Genomic DNA, 16,262 nt, shown 5'->3' on the forward strand with positions numbered 1-16,262 from the left:
GTGTGTGAGAAGGTTTTGAGGGGGCAGGGGCAGAGCGTCAGGGTGCTCTTTGATAGCCCAACACAGTTGGCTCAACCCCTCTGTGTGGGGGTAGAGAGAGAGAGAACGAGGTGTACAGGGTGAATTCTGCGTGTAGGAAAAGAGAAAGAAACAAGAGGGCCCTTTTCTCTAGATTTACCCGTGGAAGGGAATGAACAAACAGACGAAAAAGAAGATAAGGAACAACCTTGCCATTGAGAATTGTCTCGATTAAACGTGCCTCAAGTTCTGTCCTTGTTCTCCACATCAATAACAAGAATCTCTTTCTCTCTTAATCTCTGATCAACGCCACTCTGACAAAAACTCAGTGGAGTTCAGTCTGACTGTGAGTATTCATTTCCATTCATCCTATTGTGTTTATACATTTATTTGTATATATATATGTATATATATATGTTCTTTTGTGAAGGCATCCGGGTGCTTGTGTCAGTAAAGACTACAAGTTTTTGTGATCTTCATCTAAGGCGAATTTATTGCTTCAGTACTTTAGTCTGTGGGTCGTGCAGTTCTGATTATCACTGAAGAGAGATGTAGAGTGGAAAAGAAAACTTGAAATCCAGCTCTAGGGCACATAAATAAAACCAATTATTTCTGTAACTCAAGCCTCTGTACACGCACTCGCTCTCAAGCGCTCCAACAGGTCATTTTATCCTTGGCTAGCTGAGCAAAAATCCCTCCCATTGGAACGGTTTAAAAAGACAGTTCAACAAAAAATGAAAACTCTTGTTATTATTTACTTACCCTCATGACGTTCAACCCCGTGTGACTTACTTTCTTCAGTGGAACACTAAAAGAGAAACTGTATCTTTAATATACTAGTCACTCTTTCTTTAAGTGAATGTGATTGAAGCTTTAAAGGGCTCATAAAGGCACCGTAAATGTAATCCGTATGAATAAGGTGAACTCCTGTGCATATTGGAGATTTACAATTTTGGGGTGAACTAACTCTTTAAAACTTAAAAAAGTGGTTTGAAAGCTCCATAGAAGTGTTGCATATGTTCTTTGCACTATATTTCATGTCTAGTGAAAGCCATATGACAGCTTTGTTTGAGGAGCTGACTAAAAGGGCCATTATTCAATCCACTGAGATGTTAATCGCTGCAAATCAGTCGGCTGAACTCTCATGCATGAGCAATGATTTGTTTACAGATCTGTACTTCTTTCATAAACGTGCCATGGACTGCGAAGGTGGATGTCATTTTCTTGATTAACAACTTCAAAAATTTTCCTTTTCTTGCTTAAATTGCTTAAAAAGACTTAAAATGCAGTGTGAAAGTTGTACGGACCACTTTTATGGTGCCTTTGCATCCTTTTTGAGGCTAAAAAGCTCTAGTCAATAATCAGTACATACTATAGAAAGAAGGAAATCTGTTGTGTTTTATTAAGTGATGCTGTGTAATGTCTCTTAGAATAACAGAATAGCGTTATCTTCTGATTCCTCCTGTTTCTGTCAGTCATACGCAGACTACACCATTTGCTTGTGCCACTGTGCTTTTCCCTCGCTGTCTTGATGGCAGCCAGGCCTGCTGTGACGCTCCTTTGCTTTCTTTTGCTTCAGGGAGAGGAAAGAAATCATCATAACTATCTGCCCTGCAGGAGGAAGACGTATCTTTAAAGCCCCCACCCCTTCTTCCCCTGCCGTCTCTCCATTATGACCTTGCTGGCATCTGAGAGGTCACTGCTCATACGCAATAAGTTTCGCTCAGGTAAGAACAAAGGAAGAATCACAACACTCTATTCAAGCTGGTTTTGAAAGCCCACTTGTGAAGCTGTCTGGTGATGTGAGGTCTGATGAGCAGCTTATAGTGGATGGGATTGATGATGATGGGAGTCTGAAAATGTTTGCAGAGTTGGAGATGTACCTGGTCTTACAGAGCAGCTGGCATAAAATGAGGGCGGGATTGCTTGAATGTTCAGGGTACAATGCAGCTTTATGTAACTAATACTATGTACACTACTAAGTCATTTGAGTTCCACAATCAGATTACTTTTTTAAGTAACTAGTAAAGTAACACATTACTTTTAAGTAATAGTTACTTTTCCAAATGAGTAATGAAAGTTTTCCCAATTAGTCAGTGACACCTCTCCTGTCCCTGTGTTGAGAGAAATTGGGAGTGAGGTGCAGAGGCCGAGGGACTTCTTTCAGGCTTATTAATTTCACTTTTGGTGCGAAAGGGCCTTCACAGTCGCCAAAAATAGAACTTTTGTGTTTTTTTGTTATTAAGAATGAATAAGCAAGCCCAGTTAAGGTGACAAAAAGTAATGTAAAAGTAATTCCTGTCAGGAGCACTATCGTCAAAGATAATTGACAGTTAGCATACAGTCTGGGTTGGCGGCATGGTTCTGTTCTGGGCAAGAACCTCCCGCGCATCCATGCAGCCTAGCATTGATAAGAGCAGGGAGAGCAGAGATAACCCCCACAGGGTAAACAGATCAGAACCAACATAAATGTATTACAGATATCCTTAATGTTCAATAATTGAATGTACACATTTTAGAAATTAGTCTGATTCAAAGGGCAATCAGAAGGCCGAGTCCTGACAGGATGAGAGGAGGAGTTGGGGATGGAGGAGGGTAATTATTCAGCAATGCGAAAGCTACTGATAGTAAAGGACATTATATATCGATGCTGTGGTAGCTGTCTTATCCCTATAGGTAACGTTAGATGTGGATTAACTCAGAGTGAGCTGATATGAGCTTGACTAGCGTGACCTGCCAGGACTAATGCTATGCTATTAGCATTAGTGCAATAATTGAATGCAGTAATAGAAATGCTTACTTTTTATGGAGTAGCGCAATATTGTAATGCATTACTTTTTAAAGTAACTTTCCCCAACAGAGGTCAACAACTTTATAGGCTTTGAACTTTGAACAATGCTTTCAAGCAATCATTCAGTTTATCTTCATTTTCTGTATAATAGAATCAAAATTTCAGCTCATTATCATTGGAATATGAAAGCATTCTCAAATGAGTTCTGAATGGCTGATATGATGTGGACCTCCAAAGTTTACCGACCAACCCATCTTCACGAGGTTCCATTGTCTCTCATACTTCCACATATTGTACAAATGTGGCCAGCACTACTGGTCCTCCCTTAAGGACATGTGGACAGTGGACAGATTGTCTTTGTTGTCCCATCTGTGGTTGGAACCCGTTCAAAAGCGGTGCCCTCTCTTCTTGGGTTCCACATCCTGCTGGCAAGATTCTCTGACAAATATCCAGCAGCACTCTTTGGTCATTTTGACTCTGCCGTCAAAAAATGCATTGAGTTGACACTTTTTAAACAGTTTAGCTATTATTCAAAAAGGGACTGTCATTTTTAAAAGGAAGACCACATTCATGGAAAGCAAGGAGAATGAAATGCAATCAAAACCTCATTCTGCTCTGGTACTGACCCTTCAGTCAGCTGTGACCATGGATATGTTGTGTTATGCTGTGAGAAAGACAGCTGCCTATTTGAAAAAAACCTGATCCATGGTGTAAAAACAAGGGTAAATTTATAAAAGGGAGTTTGGAAAACAATGTTAGAATGTTTATTTTTAACAAAATTTTATATGGGCTATTTAAATGATAGTCTTAATGCCTACATAACTCATGATCATGAACAAAACATAAGTAATTTGTATAGTGTGAGGATGAATATAAGGTAATTTGCCAGTATAGGTATTTATACATCTATGTTTATGAAACTGACATTTAAATTATTACATATCCAACAATAATGTATTTCTTTCATTATTTCTTTATACCAGGCAATTGATTATAGTCGTCTTCTTCTTCTTTTAATTAGGTGTTTATTTTAGCAAGATATGATGTATCAGCTATGGATAATATTGTATTATTCTGAAGAGATTAATATATTATATTTGAATAATGACCAGCAGTTTTTTAGAAGAATTTTTAGAAAATCTGATTTCAGAGAGTCTGTTGAATATAATTATACACTGAAGTATACTTATAAATAATTTTTATATCACACTTAAAATATTCACGCTAATATGAAAGATATCAGTGAAATATCTGTCCTGAGAAATAACCCTAATATTGAAAGGCAAGCAGTAAAAATGAAGAGTCAAGAACATTTCAAAGCTGTCAATGATAAAGTAAAACAAATGCATAAATTAGGGAAAGGGTACAAAACCATTTCCAAGTATGGATGTCTCAGGGGGCTCTTTTGGCTCAATTATCAGACTTCATCAAACCGCCCAGACTCTGCTTAGAAAAGGTCAACCTCTAAACTTTCTGCACAAACAAAAAGGATATGAGAAAAGCCACAGACAAGCCAGCAGTCAAGAGTTCAGTACCTGAGAACAGAGTAAAAGTGCTCCAATCAACTACAGCTGCAATAGGAACCGCTGAAAGATGCTAGGACTTAAACTAGGGTAGTACATACTTACCACAAATTACTTATTAATACTTTCATTCTTACCCACTTCACGCAATATTAACATTTTGGGGTCAAATACTGATTAACAGTTCATGGTTTGAGTGAAAAGCTAAATTGAACTTCAGAATGTCTTAGTATTTGGTTTGTCCATCTTGCTTTTAGCAATATTTTAGTGTAAAACCTAATGATAATGTTCTCCAGCATAATTTGAGAATGAGCCCTTGAGCATCGGAAGAATATCTGACCATCTGTACAAAGCAGTTCACATAATATGCTGAATATTGTCGTTTGACAATAACTGGTCTTTGTTGGACATGTTTGGAAATCATAAGGAATTAGAAGGGAAGTAACATGAGAAGTGCTAGCAATAAAAGTTTCAAACATTGTCCAGAACAATACAAGCTAGTACGCTTAAGCAAGGGATATAAAAGAAATACAAAACTAATTTAACTGAAATGTTTAATCATACATTTGGATGTTTTTATTATGTATTGATTTTCAGGCATTTTAATAGTAATATAACAGGTGGTATAGTTAGTATCATAAAACTTGAACTATCGTTATGCATCAATGCCATTATGCATCAGAGCACAGTAGTTATTACCATAAGCTGCCATGACACTCAGGGAATTTTGAATCCCAGTATTCCAACCTGATTTGGCTTGATGCCACTCAGCATGTCATTCTCTTCCAGAGTGAAGTAAAATCAGGAAGAATTTACTTCGCATGAATCACAGCGAGACAGGGGGTGATAGACGGAGAGAGAGAGAGAGAGCAGGACAGCTGGATGGGGGATGGGAAGCACGACAGAAATAGACATTCAGAGGGATAAATAGTTACCCCCTTCCTCTCACGTCCACTCTTAGATCTCAAAACTCAGCACAGACAGAGGCATCATGGGACAAGCCGCCATACCTCATGACTCCTCCCACCTCTGACCTAGCTGTCATTCACCTGCTGGTTCAAGCATGTGTTTGTTTGTGAACAAGTATAGAATTTCTTTTATAAGTGCCACAAACAGGGTTTGACTAGGTTAGTGAACAATGTATGTCTGCAGTGCCTAATTCATATCGAACTCATTTATGATCATCCGAGTGGTGCAGTTTTCTTGTAATATGCTGGGCTTACAGATATAAATTGAGAAATATAATTCACAGAGAAAATCTGCACTTTCCTTAAGGTGGGAAACTCAGGCTTAAGAGTTTTCTGCAATACAAAGACTGTGTATTTTAGAGGAGGTATTGTAAATATTGTTTTTACTGCATAATAATAAATATACTATATTTTTCAGTTCTGCAGTTGAGAATACAGAACCGCAGACAGCAGAATGAACTTAATGCAGAGTCTGGTGAGTCTCTCTCTCTCTCTGTGAGTGTGTGTTTATTTTTATTGTACTTAGCCCACAGGAACTCTATGAAATATTCCCTTATGGGGCAGGAAAATCATAATATATTTGATTCACAGATTTCAAACCAGATGGACTGCTCTCTTTATGCATTTCAACATACTAGCTTTATAACAGCTTTTCTGCACCCTTTTGTTCATTCTCTGTCCTCTATAGGTACAAAGGCTTCTGTCCCTGATAAAGTTGGGGAGAAAGAAGCCAGCAGTAGTTTGGTGAGCCATTATTTATCGATGTCTTAGGAGAAATAGTAAAACATAGAGCTAGCAGCAACCAAAACTACAACAAAAAAAGTGGCTCCATGAAAATGAAGTTCCAAACTAAAACATACAATGGTTGGATCTAATAGCCTCCGTGCTTGACACACACCAGTTACAGTATGTGTGTGCCTTTGGTTTATATGAAAACAGACTGACGTGAAACAGGATGCCAGTGTAGATAAGCAAACTACCTACTGATGCCAAAACGGTCTGATAACTGACATGAGTTTGTCTCCAACCTCTTTAGCATAATGTAATGTTTGTAATTACATGTCTAGTTACTGTCGCAGACTATTAGTATTATTCGTGAGGCACTGTTAGAAGAGTTAATTATGTTTAGTAAGACAGTAGGCAGCAGCTGGTTCAAGATAATTACTGTCAGGAGGAGAATTTGGTGTCTTACAGGAGAATGTTACCATCCAGAGCAAACAATTAGTTCTTTTTTTGCATCTTCACCAATGTGATATAGTTCAGTAACTATTGGAGAAATAAAGCTTTATAGTATTTGTTGCTGTTGTTTTGACTGGATGTTTCTCAATGCAGTGTCAGAGTGAAGATGCTGCCACTCAGAAGTCGCCCCCTAGTGGTCTGACTGCTCAAACTGCACCAGGTGATACAGCATCCACGGCCATTTAGAGTTTGTCAATAGTTCCTGACCTTCAGTCAAAAAAGAATATCCCAATAACAGTACTGAAAAGATCTGTAAACTTGAAGCTGGAATGAACAGTTTGTCCATTATTCATTCACACATACATCAGTCCCCATTCATCAACGGCTCTTTGTGTTTGCAAGTCATTCATGCACTTATTATCAGTAGCTTTCTGAATGTCTGAATTGGATTACCTCAACAACAAACTCTTTTGTGAAAAATCATTCATATCTGTCTTTATAATACTCCTCCTCTTCTTCTCTCTTATTATAAAGCAGAGCGATTGATCTGCCATTCACATTCATTTTGTTCTCTCTCTGATTCTCGTTTCGTGTTCTCTCTTTCTCTTTCCGTATGTCTCTCGCTCACAGACAGGAGCAGAGCTCACAGGCAAAAGAAAGCCCGTCTGGTTGAGGATCTGAGTGAGAAAATCCAGAGTCAGTCTTTACAACTTGAACTCCTGCAGAGGCATATTCTGCCTCTAGAAAACAGTGAGTCATTGAAAATAACTGAAGAATAAAACAATCCTTACAAACTGAGCATAAAGTCAAGCGAAATATTTTATATACACAGACAAACACACACATATGATAATATTATAGTATTATACTAACATTTAATTTGCGTCATATAATTTATTGTAATTGTAACATGGTTTACACGTTAACGCATTCAGTTGCTTTTTAAAGACAGAAAACTTAATATTGTATATTTAAACAAGAGTGACATAGGATGACATAGACAGAGTAAATATGTGCATATACAGTAAAGACACTAGACAGAGGTAAATGAACAATAACAAACAGTCATAAAGACACAGATGTATTTTTATATGTAACATCTATGTATCATAATTTAATGGTCATAACTAAATAGTTCAGATGGCACACATCATAAAGCAATTTTAAAGGGCGTCTAATAATTAAATTGAATAAAAGAGCAATTAAACTTTTGTGTGTGTGTGTGTGTGTGTGTGTGTTTTAGCCAAAGTAATTCACTATCATTCATTTTTCTTCATGATATCGTCTTTGATCCAGTCAACTTAAAAGATTCCAAATATTTTTTTTTAGAAACCACGCTGCACAGAATTAAAATGCAACATCCGTTGTTAAAACAGTTAGAATATATAGATTTTATAAAATGTAATTGTAATGCATATTGTGCATTGCTATTAGAGGTGAAGTTTCAATTATTTTCCCACTTTTATATGGTTATAATACCTTAGTATACCTAGTGCATTAACACAGATTATATTCACTGGTGCTGATAGCCTTGTCAGCAGTGTTCCGGCACCCAGTGTGGTTGGTCTTTGGGTGACAAGTTTGAATCCCTGTGTGTGTCCCCTCACTTTCTCCCACTTTGCTTCCTGTCAACTCTCCAATTTATAAATTAATAATTCTCACAAGGTATAGACATGTAAACAAACATTATATTACAGCTGCACATTTCCGCATATAGCAGCATTTGACTTATTCAGAAAAGAATTGTTCAGAAAAGCTTACATTTGCTCACATTTCCTTTGCCTCAGCTCCTTCATTGCCATCGGATGTCTTTGAAGATGACAACTCCTCTTCTGCCTCTGCATCTCCCGAGCAACTCGGGATGCGCCAATCTCCTGGCTTATCATCATCACCTGGGCACGGAGGTGACCAATCGCTGAGTGATGCGTCATCTGTTGCTACGCCCATCAGCCCAAACAGTGTACAGGTATAAGAGCCATAAAACACCTACACAATATTAGACTACATTAACTGACAAAGTACTTTTTGGCTTGGATCCTTTTCCTCAGTTTAAAAGAGAAGTGAGCAATTTTTGTGAGCAATGAGGTATTATCTAAATAATTCTCTGTTTAAATAAGCATTGCTACTAGCCAAACATAGCAGCACTGGGTCGAGCAATGATATAAGAATGGGTACCAGCTGTTTGCAGTGTTTGGATCCTACTAGTGGTGCAGAAATTACACATTACAACTTTACATTCAGGTTAAAAAGTTGGAAGATGGTTGTTTAGAAATTTTGAACACTATCAACTCACCTTTTCAAAGCAGTGCAGACTGGCATTGATCCCGGCAACCGAGTGCATCAGCCAACCAATGACCATGACAGTAATGGGGTCAAACTCCATATCGACATCTGGGAGATCCAAAGGGTTGTATGTGCCCTCCCAGACACCACCACTGCTGCCAAAGGTATGCACTCACACAGAGATCTGAATTTATAATTTGTTTAACTCCTCGCCCCGTTTCATTCTTCATTATTTCTCTCATCCACATTTCTCCAAATTATATTGCTCACATTCTCTCTTTGTATGCCTCAAGACAGCACAGCCTTCAGCTCCATCTTCTCATTCCATTCTGGGTGGGTCCTTAACTTCATCCCGCCCTCCAAGGCCACGAAAGCCTCGTGATTCAAAACCTAAAATGAGGAAGTTGAAATACCATCAGTACATTCCCCCAGATCAAAGGACTGGGACTGGGAGCGGAGCTGGAAGTGCTTCACAAAAGCAAAATAGCAGTCAGGCTCCATCCACTGATTCCTCTTACTCCAACCTCTTGCAACAACAGCAGGTGTACTTACAGCTACAAATTCTTAACCAGCAACAACAGCTCCCTGTGACTAACAGGTAAGCCTTCAAACAAAGCACTAATGAAATAACCATGATTTAACTAAAGCTGGGTCCATGTGTACAATTTTTTTTTTTTTTTTACGGATCCCAGATTATAGAATATTATCTCAGTGAAATCTTAAGTAAAAGCCATGGCAGACTGTGCAACATCATTCTTTTATGTCACTCAAAACTTTCGCCAGGTAGACGAGATGGTGCCCCCTTGATAGTTAGGGCCCTTTGAGGGCCGTGTAATCCTTGTATAGGAAGCATGTGATCAATAAACATTGCAGCCGAGAGAACTGTTGACAGTTCAACAGCAGTCACAATAGAGGACGCAGAGATTTATCACAAAGCATTTAAAAATATTATGCATCACTTACCAAATTTGTAAATGCACCAATAAAATCAAATAAATCTAGGCATCACACACTAAAGTCTGAAGATTACACAAGTTATTCCAACCACAACAACCTCACACTGAAACACATGCCTCCCAGTGCTATAGATTCACATCAGGTGTGAATAAACATGGATGTACAGGAGCTGGCTAGTGGATGGTGCAACTCTGTGCTCTGGGTTATGAAAAACACAAGCCAAGCTTATTTGGATGTGGTCTTGGGTAGAGGTAGTTAGTATGGCCTCAATAGACTGCAACAGGAGTCGAAAGTGAGTACAGTTCAAAGTCTTCCTTGAGAGCATCAAACACTCCAACATATGTAATATCCACTAACTAGATGGCATCATAGCCTGACTGTAAAATATCAGGGTCTGTAGCTATCATACACAACATGAAATCAAATTTGAGCCCCCAGTATTCCATGCTGGTTCTGATAGAGGCATCTAACACAGACTTGCCTCAACTGTATATCAGGGGTTACAAAAGCCAGGGTTACAATTATGTAGTGCAATCCGGTCCTGTACAATGAAAGACGAAGAAGATTGTATGATATGATTATAAATCTTTTGGGATCCTTGAAATTGAACCCAGATAGTAAAATCATAGCTAAAATCATACAGTGCTAACCTGGCATAGAAGATGCTACTATGTGATCTGAATGGTAAAAATCTACTTCAGAATAGCGTTATCATAAAGACTTATTTATATACCTATATTATACATCTAAACAGTAGTGAGAACCATTCGAAGATTTCTGGAACTACACCTCAAAGTTCCCCTCAGTCTGGAACACCATCAACAAACCCCTCTACTCCTGATACAAGTCCCACCCACCAGGCAGAGTTACTTCCTTTAAACCTTGATGACTTAACGGTAAGAATCTTATTGGTTAAAGGGTTACTCCCCCCCAAAATGAAAATGTCCAGGTTCAGGAAAGTATGAAGAGCATCGTCGGAATAGTCCATCTGCCATCAGGGATTCAACCGTGACGTTATGTAAAGTACTTTTTTTACACAAAGAAAACAAAAATAACAACTTTTCTTCGTGTACAAAAAGTATTGTGGTCGCTTCATAACGTCACGGTTGAATCACTGATGGCAGATGGACTATTCTGACGATGCTTTTCATACTTTCCTGGACCTGGTCAGTGTTATTTATTTGTCTATGGGACAGTCTCAAGTCTACCTGTTTTCATCCAAAATATCTTAAATTGTGTTCTGAAGATGAACAAAAATTTTAAGGGTTTGGAACGACATGGGGGTAAGTGATTATGACAACATTTTCATTTTTGGGTGGAGTAACCCTTCAAGATAACTCACTCTAGATCAGGGGTGTCAAATCCTGCTCTTGGAGGGTTACTTTTCTGAAGACTTCAATTCCAACCCGGCTCCAAGACACCTGCATGTTACTTTTCAGTAGGCTACATAAGAAAGCTTAGGCCACTGACTTGCCTCACTGTGCTATCAGACAATGACTTCACAGGCAGTGTTTGCACATTAAAATATCTGTTAAAACTGAAGGCATTGCAGTAGACAGGATGTGTCACAATAAATTGTTTTCGGATGTGTCTTTTTGCCTTCCTACCTCCTTATTTTTCAGCTTGCAAACACAACTATAATCCTAAACACATTGATTACCTAGTTCAAGTGTGTTTGATTAGGGTTGGAACTAAACTCTGCTGGACAGTGTCATTCAAGGAGTAGGTTTGAACACCCCTGCTTTAGATGATCTGGTTTTCATAAACTGTTTGTAGAAACAAGCTATGTATAGAACATTGAATGTATTTCTTCTCCTTCTCAGGTGTCAGTTCTTCGGCAGCAGCTGCGGAAACGTGGACTCCCAGTTTCTGGCACGAAGCCTGCACTATTAGAGAGACTCCGTCCTTTCCAGATGCCGCGTCCCTCATTAACACCTGCGTCACTTTGCCAGCTTGGGGCCACGCAGGAGTCCTCCCAACCTGCCAACCTCATCAACCCTTCGGGTTTAGCAGAGCAAAGCTTAGGTAGTGATAGTTACCACACTTCTCCTTCTTCTGCTGGCTCCAGCCCCACCTTACATAGATCCTCGCCTCCAATGCCCTCTTGTACAACATGGAGGCTAGGCCAGGGAGTAGATGAGCTAAGTTTGGAGCTGGAAATGAGAGAGAGGATGAGGAGCAGACCCAGAGAAGGAGCAAAGGACACTCACGTGAGTTTGAACACTTGACTAGGAGGTGAATCATTTGGAAATTTTTAGCATTTCCTGGTAGTGGCACTTTTTTAATCTCTTTATTTGTGGTGAATCTATATAGTTACAAACACTTTAAGTATTTCATGTATAATTTAATTCCTTTTTTTTCTTTTTCTCAGCTATGTGAAAGTTTCCTTCATCCCTTCCTGCAACAGGAGCCAGGATGCCCCAGAGGGAAACCAGACACAGGTGGACAGGAACTGCTCTTTACGTACCGCACTGGTGATGGAAAAGTATGTACTTTCAGTATTTAGTAAGACAGAATGCGAACATATTATTGAATTATTTAATTGCATTTAGCTATGTTGTTGTGCAGGAAACTATGGGTAATATTAGGCCAAATACAAGAACTAATTTCACATCATACAATAAAGTAATTCTTAGGAATTATTCCTAATCTTAGGTGAACTGCTGCCAGCTCTGTGATGCGATTGGTCAAGACTTCGATTTGCCAATGCAAATCACTGCCAGTCCAGCACAAGCATCACCTACTGTCCGGAGTCTGGAAGAGGAACTACAGGAGGCCATTCAAAGAGTGCAGGTTAGTGTATTTGAGTTTGCATGTTGTCTGCTGTCTGACAATTACCATGTTTTGCAGCTATTGATGTATTGATTGCTGTTCATCAACATTGAGCACTGAGTGTTCGACTTACAGTCCACGCTTTCTTTCACCATGTTAGATGGACCCAAATCAATCAATAGATGACATTTTGGATGAGACTATTGGTTGTTCAGGTGAGTGAAATTTGATTAGTGGCGACTGAAGTTTTTAAAGACAGAGGAAGTAAATATATTGCTTACCAACTGCCAAAAATTTTAGGTTGGGCAGAAATGTTTACATGCTTATGCTGGTCACAGTTCACAAATAGGTTATACACAACAAACATTTCAAACACCATGAATCATGTCTTTATCTTTCAGATAACTCTTTACTGATCACAGATGTCCAGTCAGCCACTAATGTCCTTTCAGGCTCTTCCCCTGACCCACAGCCTGACCAATCACAGTCCACCAAGCGCCAAATAGACGACAACTTCCTGTCCTCTCCTCTGTGCTCTTCGCTTCTTTTAGAGCTTCCTCCCTCACCTAACAACGCTCCACCCCTCAGTTCAACCCCAGCTCCCCTTCCTCCTCCCCCCATCTGCACCACTCCACCATCTAGGTCAATGTCCAGGAAAAGAAGGTCAGAGGTTCCTCCTTTTGACCCCGCTGATTGGCTGGAGTCCTTGACCTCTGGCCTACACCCGTTGACGCCCCCCATTGCCCCATTTCTAGAGAGCGATTTTGGCCTTGACTCAGACTTGAACATCAACAGAGTCCTCGACCTGATGGTGGAGCAATGGTGAGGAAGGGGGTGGTAGTGTGTGTCTGTATGTGTGTATGGCTAATTGGATGCATGATTGGAAATTAAACAATGAAAAGACCCCCAATCTTTTCATTTGTTTCTCTGCTTTTGCATCCATTCATCTCTGTCAACTAATGTGACCAAACAGACCTGACTAGTGTTGACTGCTAACCTCTACTCCACGCAATGTCGAGAGAAAGAGGGAAATAGAAAAGGAGATATGCTTTGGTAACTCGTACAGAAAGATCCACAAAGAGCATGTGCACATACGTCACACTTTCACAATGACCTGTATTTAAAAAAAATGGAAAAATAATATATTGTACAAAAAAAAGTGGGTTTCTCCATTGATTTGCCTCTTGCTTCAGTGCCAGACAAACTGTCGGCATGTGGCAAGTGTGTGGAGGAGCGGGAGCTTCAAACAATCTGTGTGTATTTGCAGGGAAGTGTATGCGCTCCCTGTATGTGTGAGCACGCTTCTCTTGGCGGCTTTATCTGCGTGTGTGTTTGTGTTGCTGCATACACGCTGGCCAGCATGTTCTGTATCTACAATTTTAATTCACCGTAAATGAGGTGCCTAAAGCATCCACTTGTTTCTGTTTACACTGGTGTACATTTTTCCATTTAGTTTCAAGTTATGTTATGCTTTGTCTGGACTAGTGCATCATGGGACTGATGTTAACCCAAAAGCATTGGCCCAACAACAGAAAAAAATGCTGGTCTGAGGCCAGTATGCACCTTCAGCGGGATTGAAACCACAAATTAGCTTAGGACCTTACAAGAAATGTGTTTTAAAAAAGCCTACTGTAATTAAATAAGAAAGTATATAGGTATTTGAGCTGATTGATCAGCCTGCCCAGAAAACACTGTGTAAAGTTAAAGTGATCTTTCAACCGCTACTCTTTAAATTTCCTTAATGGGACCCATATAACATCATCTTCCATTGTTGTTTACAGACATTTGACCCTTTGACTGGCCATTGCTTTTATTCATTTCTCTGGACAATGCAGTACATTACTCAGTGCAATATGCTTCCAAGAAAGGGCACAGGAAAACAACACATTTAAATGTCCAAAGAAAGTGAAACATGAACTCTTTATTCTGTTCCAGTCTTATATGTGAAAGTGTATGTGTAAATAGGACAATGCATTTGATAATCAAATGTATTGCCCTGAGTTCAGTATGCAGACAGGTGCTGGAGAATCACAGCATTTGTGCAGCTGGACATTGTTCTCAAATGAGTTTTTATTTTTTATGTAACCCTACAAAACACAACTATTGTTTCTTTTAAGCCACGTATAAGTAAATCAGTGACCAACCAACCAAAAAGCAAACATGTCAAGTGTTTGATCTGAGGTATTCACTGATATATTTATTGAGTAATTTATTAAAACTCTGCCAACTATCCATGTACAAGAAATACAGTAAACTCAAAATAGTAAAATTAAAGTCTTAATTGATTTTCCCACCTGTGTCTGTTTCATTTTTCTTTTATGTTTCCAGCAATAGAAGAATTTAAGATATCTGATGAACTCGGCATCCACAGAAATTGTGAACATTTTATTATTAAATATCTTTGGTAAATTTAGTACATCTTGTGTGAAATTACTCTAAGCAGTCATGGTGATCACTAAGCTTTAATTTTATTTTAAATGCCCCTTAGGACGCCTCAGTGAATCATTTCACTGCCCATAATGTTTTTCTAGTGTGGTGTCAGCAATAAAGTCCTGTTACTCAGTTTCAGTCTAGCCATCTTTGCTGGAAATGGACTGAGTCTCTGTGAAATTCATTTAATTTCCAACACAAGTCTACATTTGTAGATAGTTAAAACTTAGCAGGAGCTTGATTGCTTTTCTGCCTACATCATTGTTAGTGTTAAACTGCACTGTAAATCATCTGAGCACCGACGGCTATTGAAGATGCTGGCTGCTAAAAAGAAACACAGGCCTACATCAGGCAAGCCTTTTGAAAATGCCTTCTCATAGATTTGAAACACTTCACACCAATCATTTTAATTCACACCAACTGATTAACTATTCAGTGATCCTAATAAACAGGGTTTTCACATGCATTATTCATGTTTGTTACCTTTTGCGGAGCAGAATTTCAGCTTCTCTGTGATTTAATTAGTTGCATGTGTTAATTAGATCGCTCAGAATGTATATAAATATATATAAAACTATAAGTATAGTTGAATATAAGGATTTTCTTAAACAGCTTTCTGGAATACCTGAATTGGTTTGGTCAGTCGTGGCATTGAGTTGTTTTATTTGACTTTAATTGCTGCTAACTAGATTTCACTCCATGGTCTCTCTCTTTCATAATTATGGTCAGTGAAGATTAATATGGATAAACAGTATTTTGCAAATGATAAGCATTTTGCTTTTGAACTGTCAAATGGGGAGAATGGAGTAAAAAGCTGCAGTGTTTGGTAGATATATATTTTTTTTATCTGTTGCAACTGACTATTTTCCTTAGCAGAAGCATTAGGTCTAAAAGTAAGATATCAAATCATGATTTCATGTTCACAAGTAGCCATTGTGGACACCATCTCTTACTCAAACATTAAGAAACACTGATACACATATCTGATGTGTGTCTACGATTGTGACTTTACAAATGAGTGTTGAAGGAAAAGGCTTTCTGCAAACTTCAAAGCATGGAAACACATCAAATTCAGTCTGACATACTCTGGCAAATTAAGATGAATAACGTAGTACATGGATGTTTTAGTTTGAGCTGCATTTGAAAAGTAGGATCTTCAGAGGGATGAAAGGTTCTTAAACACGTGAACTGTGTTAAACGAAGATAACCATCAAATAAGCAGTCTGATCCAACATAAATCAAGCATGCATTCACCCGTCTCCGTACTGAATGCCTCGCTTGAGCCAATCCAGCGATTTAATGCTCTGCTCACGTGAACGGTATGTAATGAGTTTTCCGAAT

The 16,262-nt window shown here is 38.8% G+C and overlaps 1 protein-coding gene across 4 annotated transcripts; it reads left to right on the forward strand.

The window, feature by feature from the left end:
* Window positions 1-76: 76 nt before the first annotated feature.
* LOC113059929 (myocardin-like) lies at window positions 77-14,784 on the forward strand. 4 transcript variants are annotated; one of them, XM_026228630.1, is made up of 15 exons: window positions 77-364; window positions 1,598-1,745; window positions 5,719-5,775; window positions 5,989-6,044; window positions 6,633-6,699; window positions 7,110-7,229; window positions 8,267-8,445; window positions 8,783-8,926; window positions 9,056-9,360; window positions 10,474-10,615; window positions 11,543-11,929; window positions 12,091-12,204; window positions 12,375-12,512; window positions 12,652-12,706; window positions 12,893-14,782. In XM_026228630.1, the coding sequence occupies exons 2-15, from the start codon at window positions 1,691-1,693 to the stop codon at window positions 13,315-13,317; spliced, it is 2,244 nt and encodes a 747-aa protein (XP_026084415.1). In that variant the 5' UTR covers window positions 77-364; window positions 1,598-1,690; the 3' UTR covers window positions 13,318-14,782. The 4 variants fall into 4 exon arrangements, with proteins under 4 accessions (XP_026084415.1, XP_026084417.1, XP_026084416.1 ...); XM_026228632.1 differs by having other exon boundaries at window positions 10,477-10,615; XM_026228631.1 differs by having other exon boundaries at window positions 8,786-8,926.
* The last annotated feature ends 1,478 nt before the right edge of the window (window positions 14,785-16,262 follow it).

This window comes from Carassius auratus, chromosome 41 (genome assembly GCF_003368295.1).
Source record: "Carassius auratus strain Wakin chromosome 41, ASM336829v1, whole genome shotgun sequence".
NCBI lineage: Eukaryota > Metazoa > Chordata > Actinopteri > Cypriniformes > Cyprinidae > Carassius > Carassius auratus.

What these genes read in the sequence shown, in the direction of transcription:
- LOC113059929 (XM_026228630.1), top strand. Translation starts at nt 1,691, where the DNA reads ATGACCTTGCTGGCATCTGAGAGGTCACTGCTCATACGCAATAAGTTT. An exon ending in ACGCAATAAGTTTCGCTCAG is followed by an intron (nt 1,746 to 5,718) that starts GTAAGAACAAAG and finishes TATATTTTTCAG; the next exon opens with TTCTGCAGTTGAGAATACAG. An exon ending in AGGCCATTCAAAGAGTGCAG is followed by an intron (nt 12,513 to 12,651) that starts GTTAGTGTATTT and finishes TCACCATGTTAG; the next exon opens with ATGGACCCAAATCAATCAAT.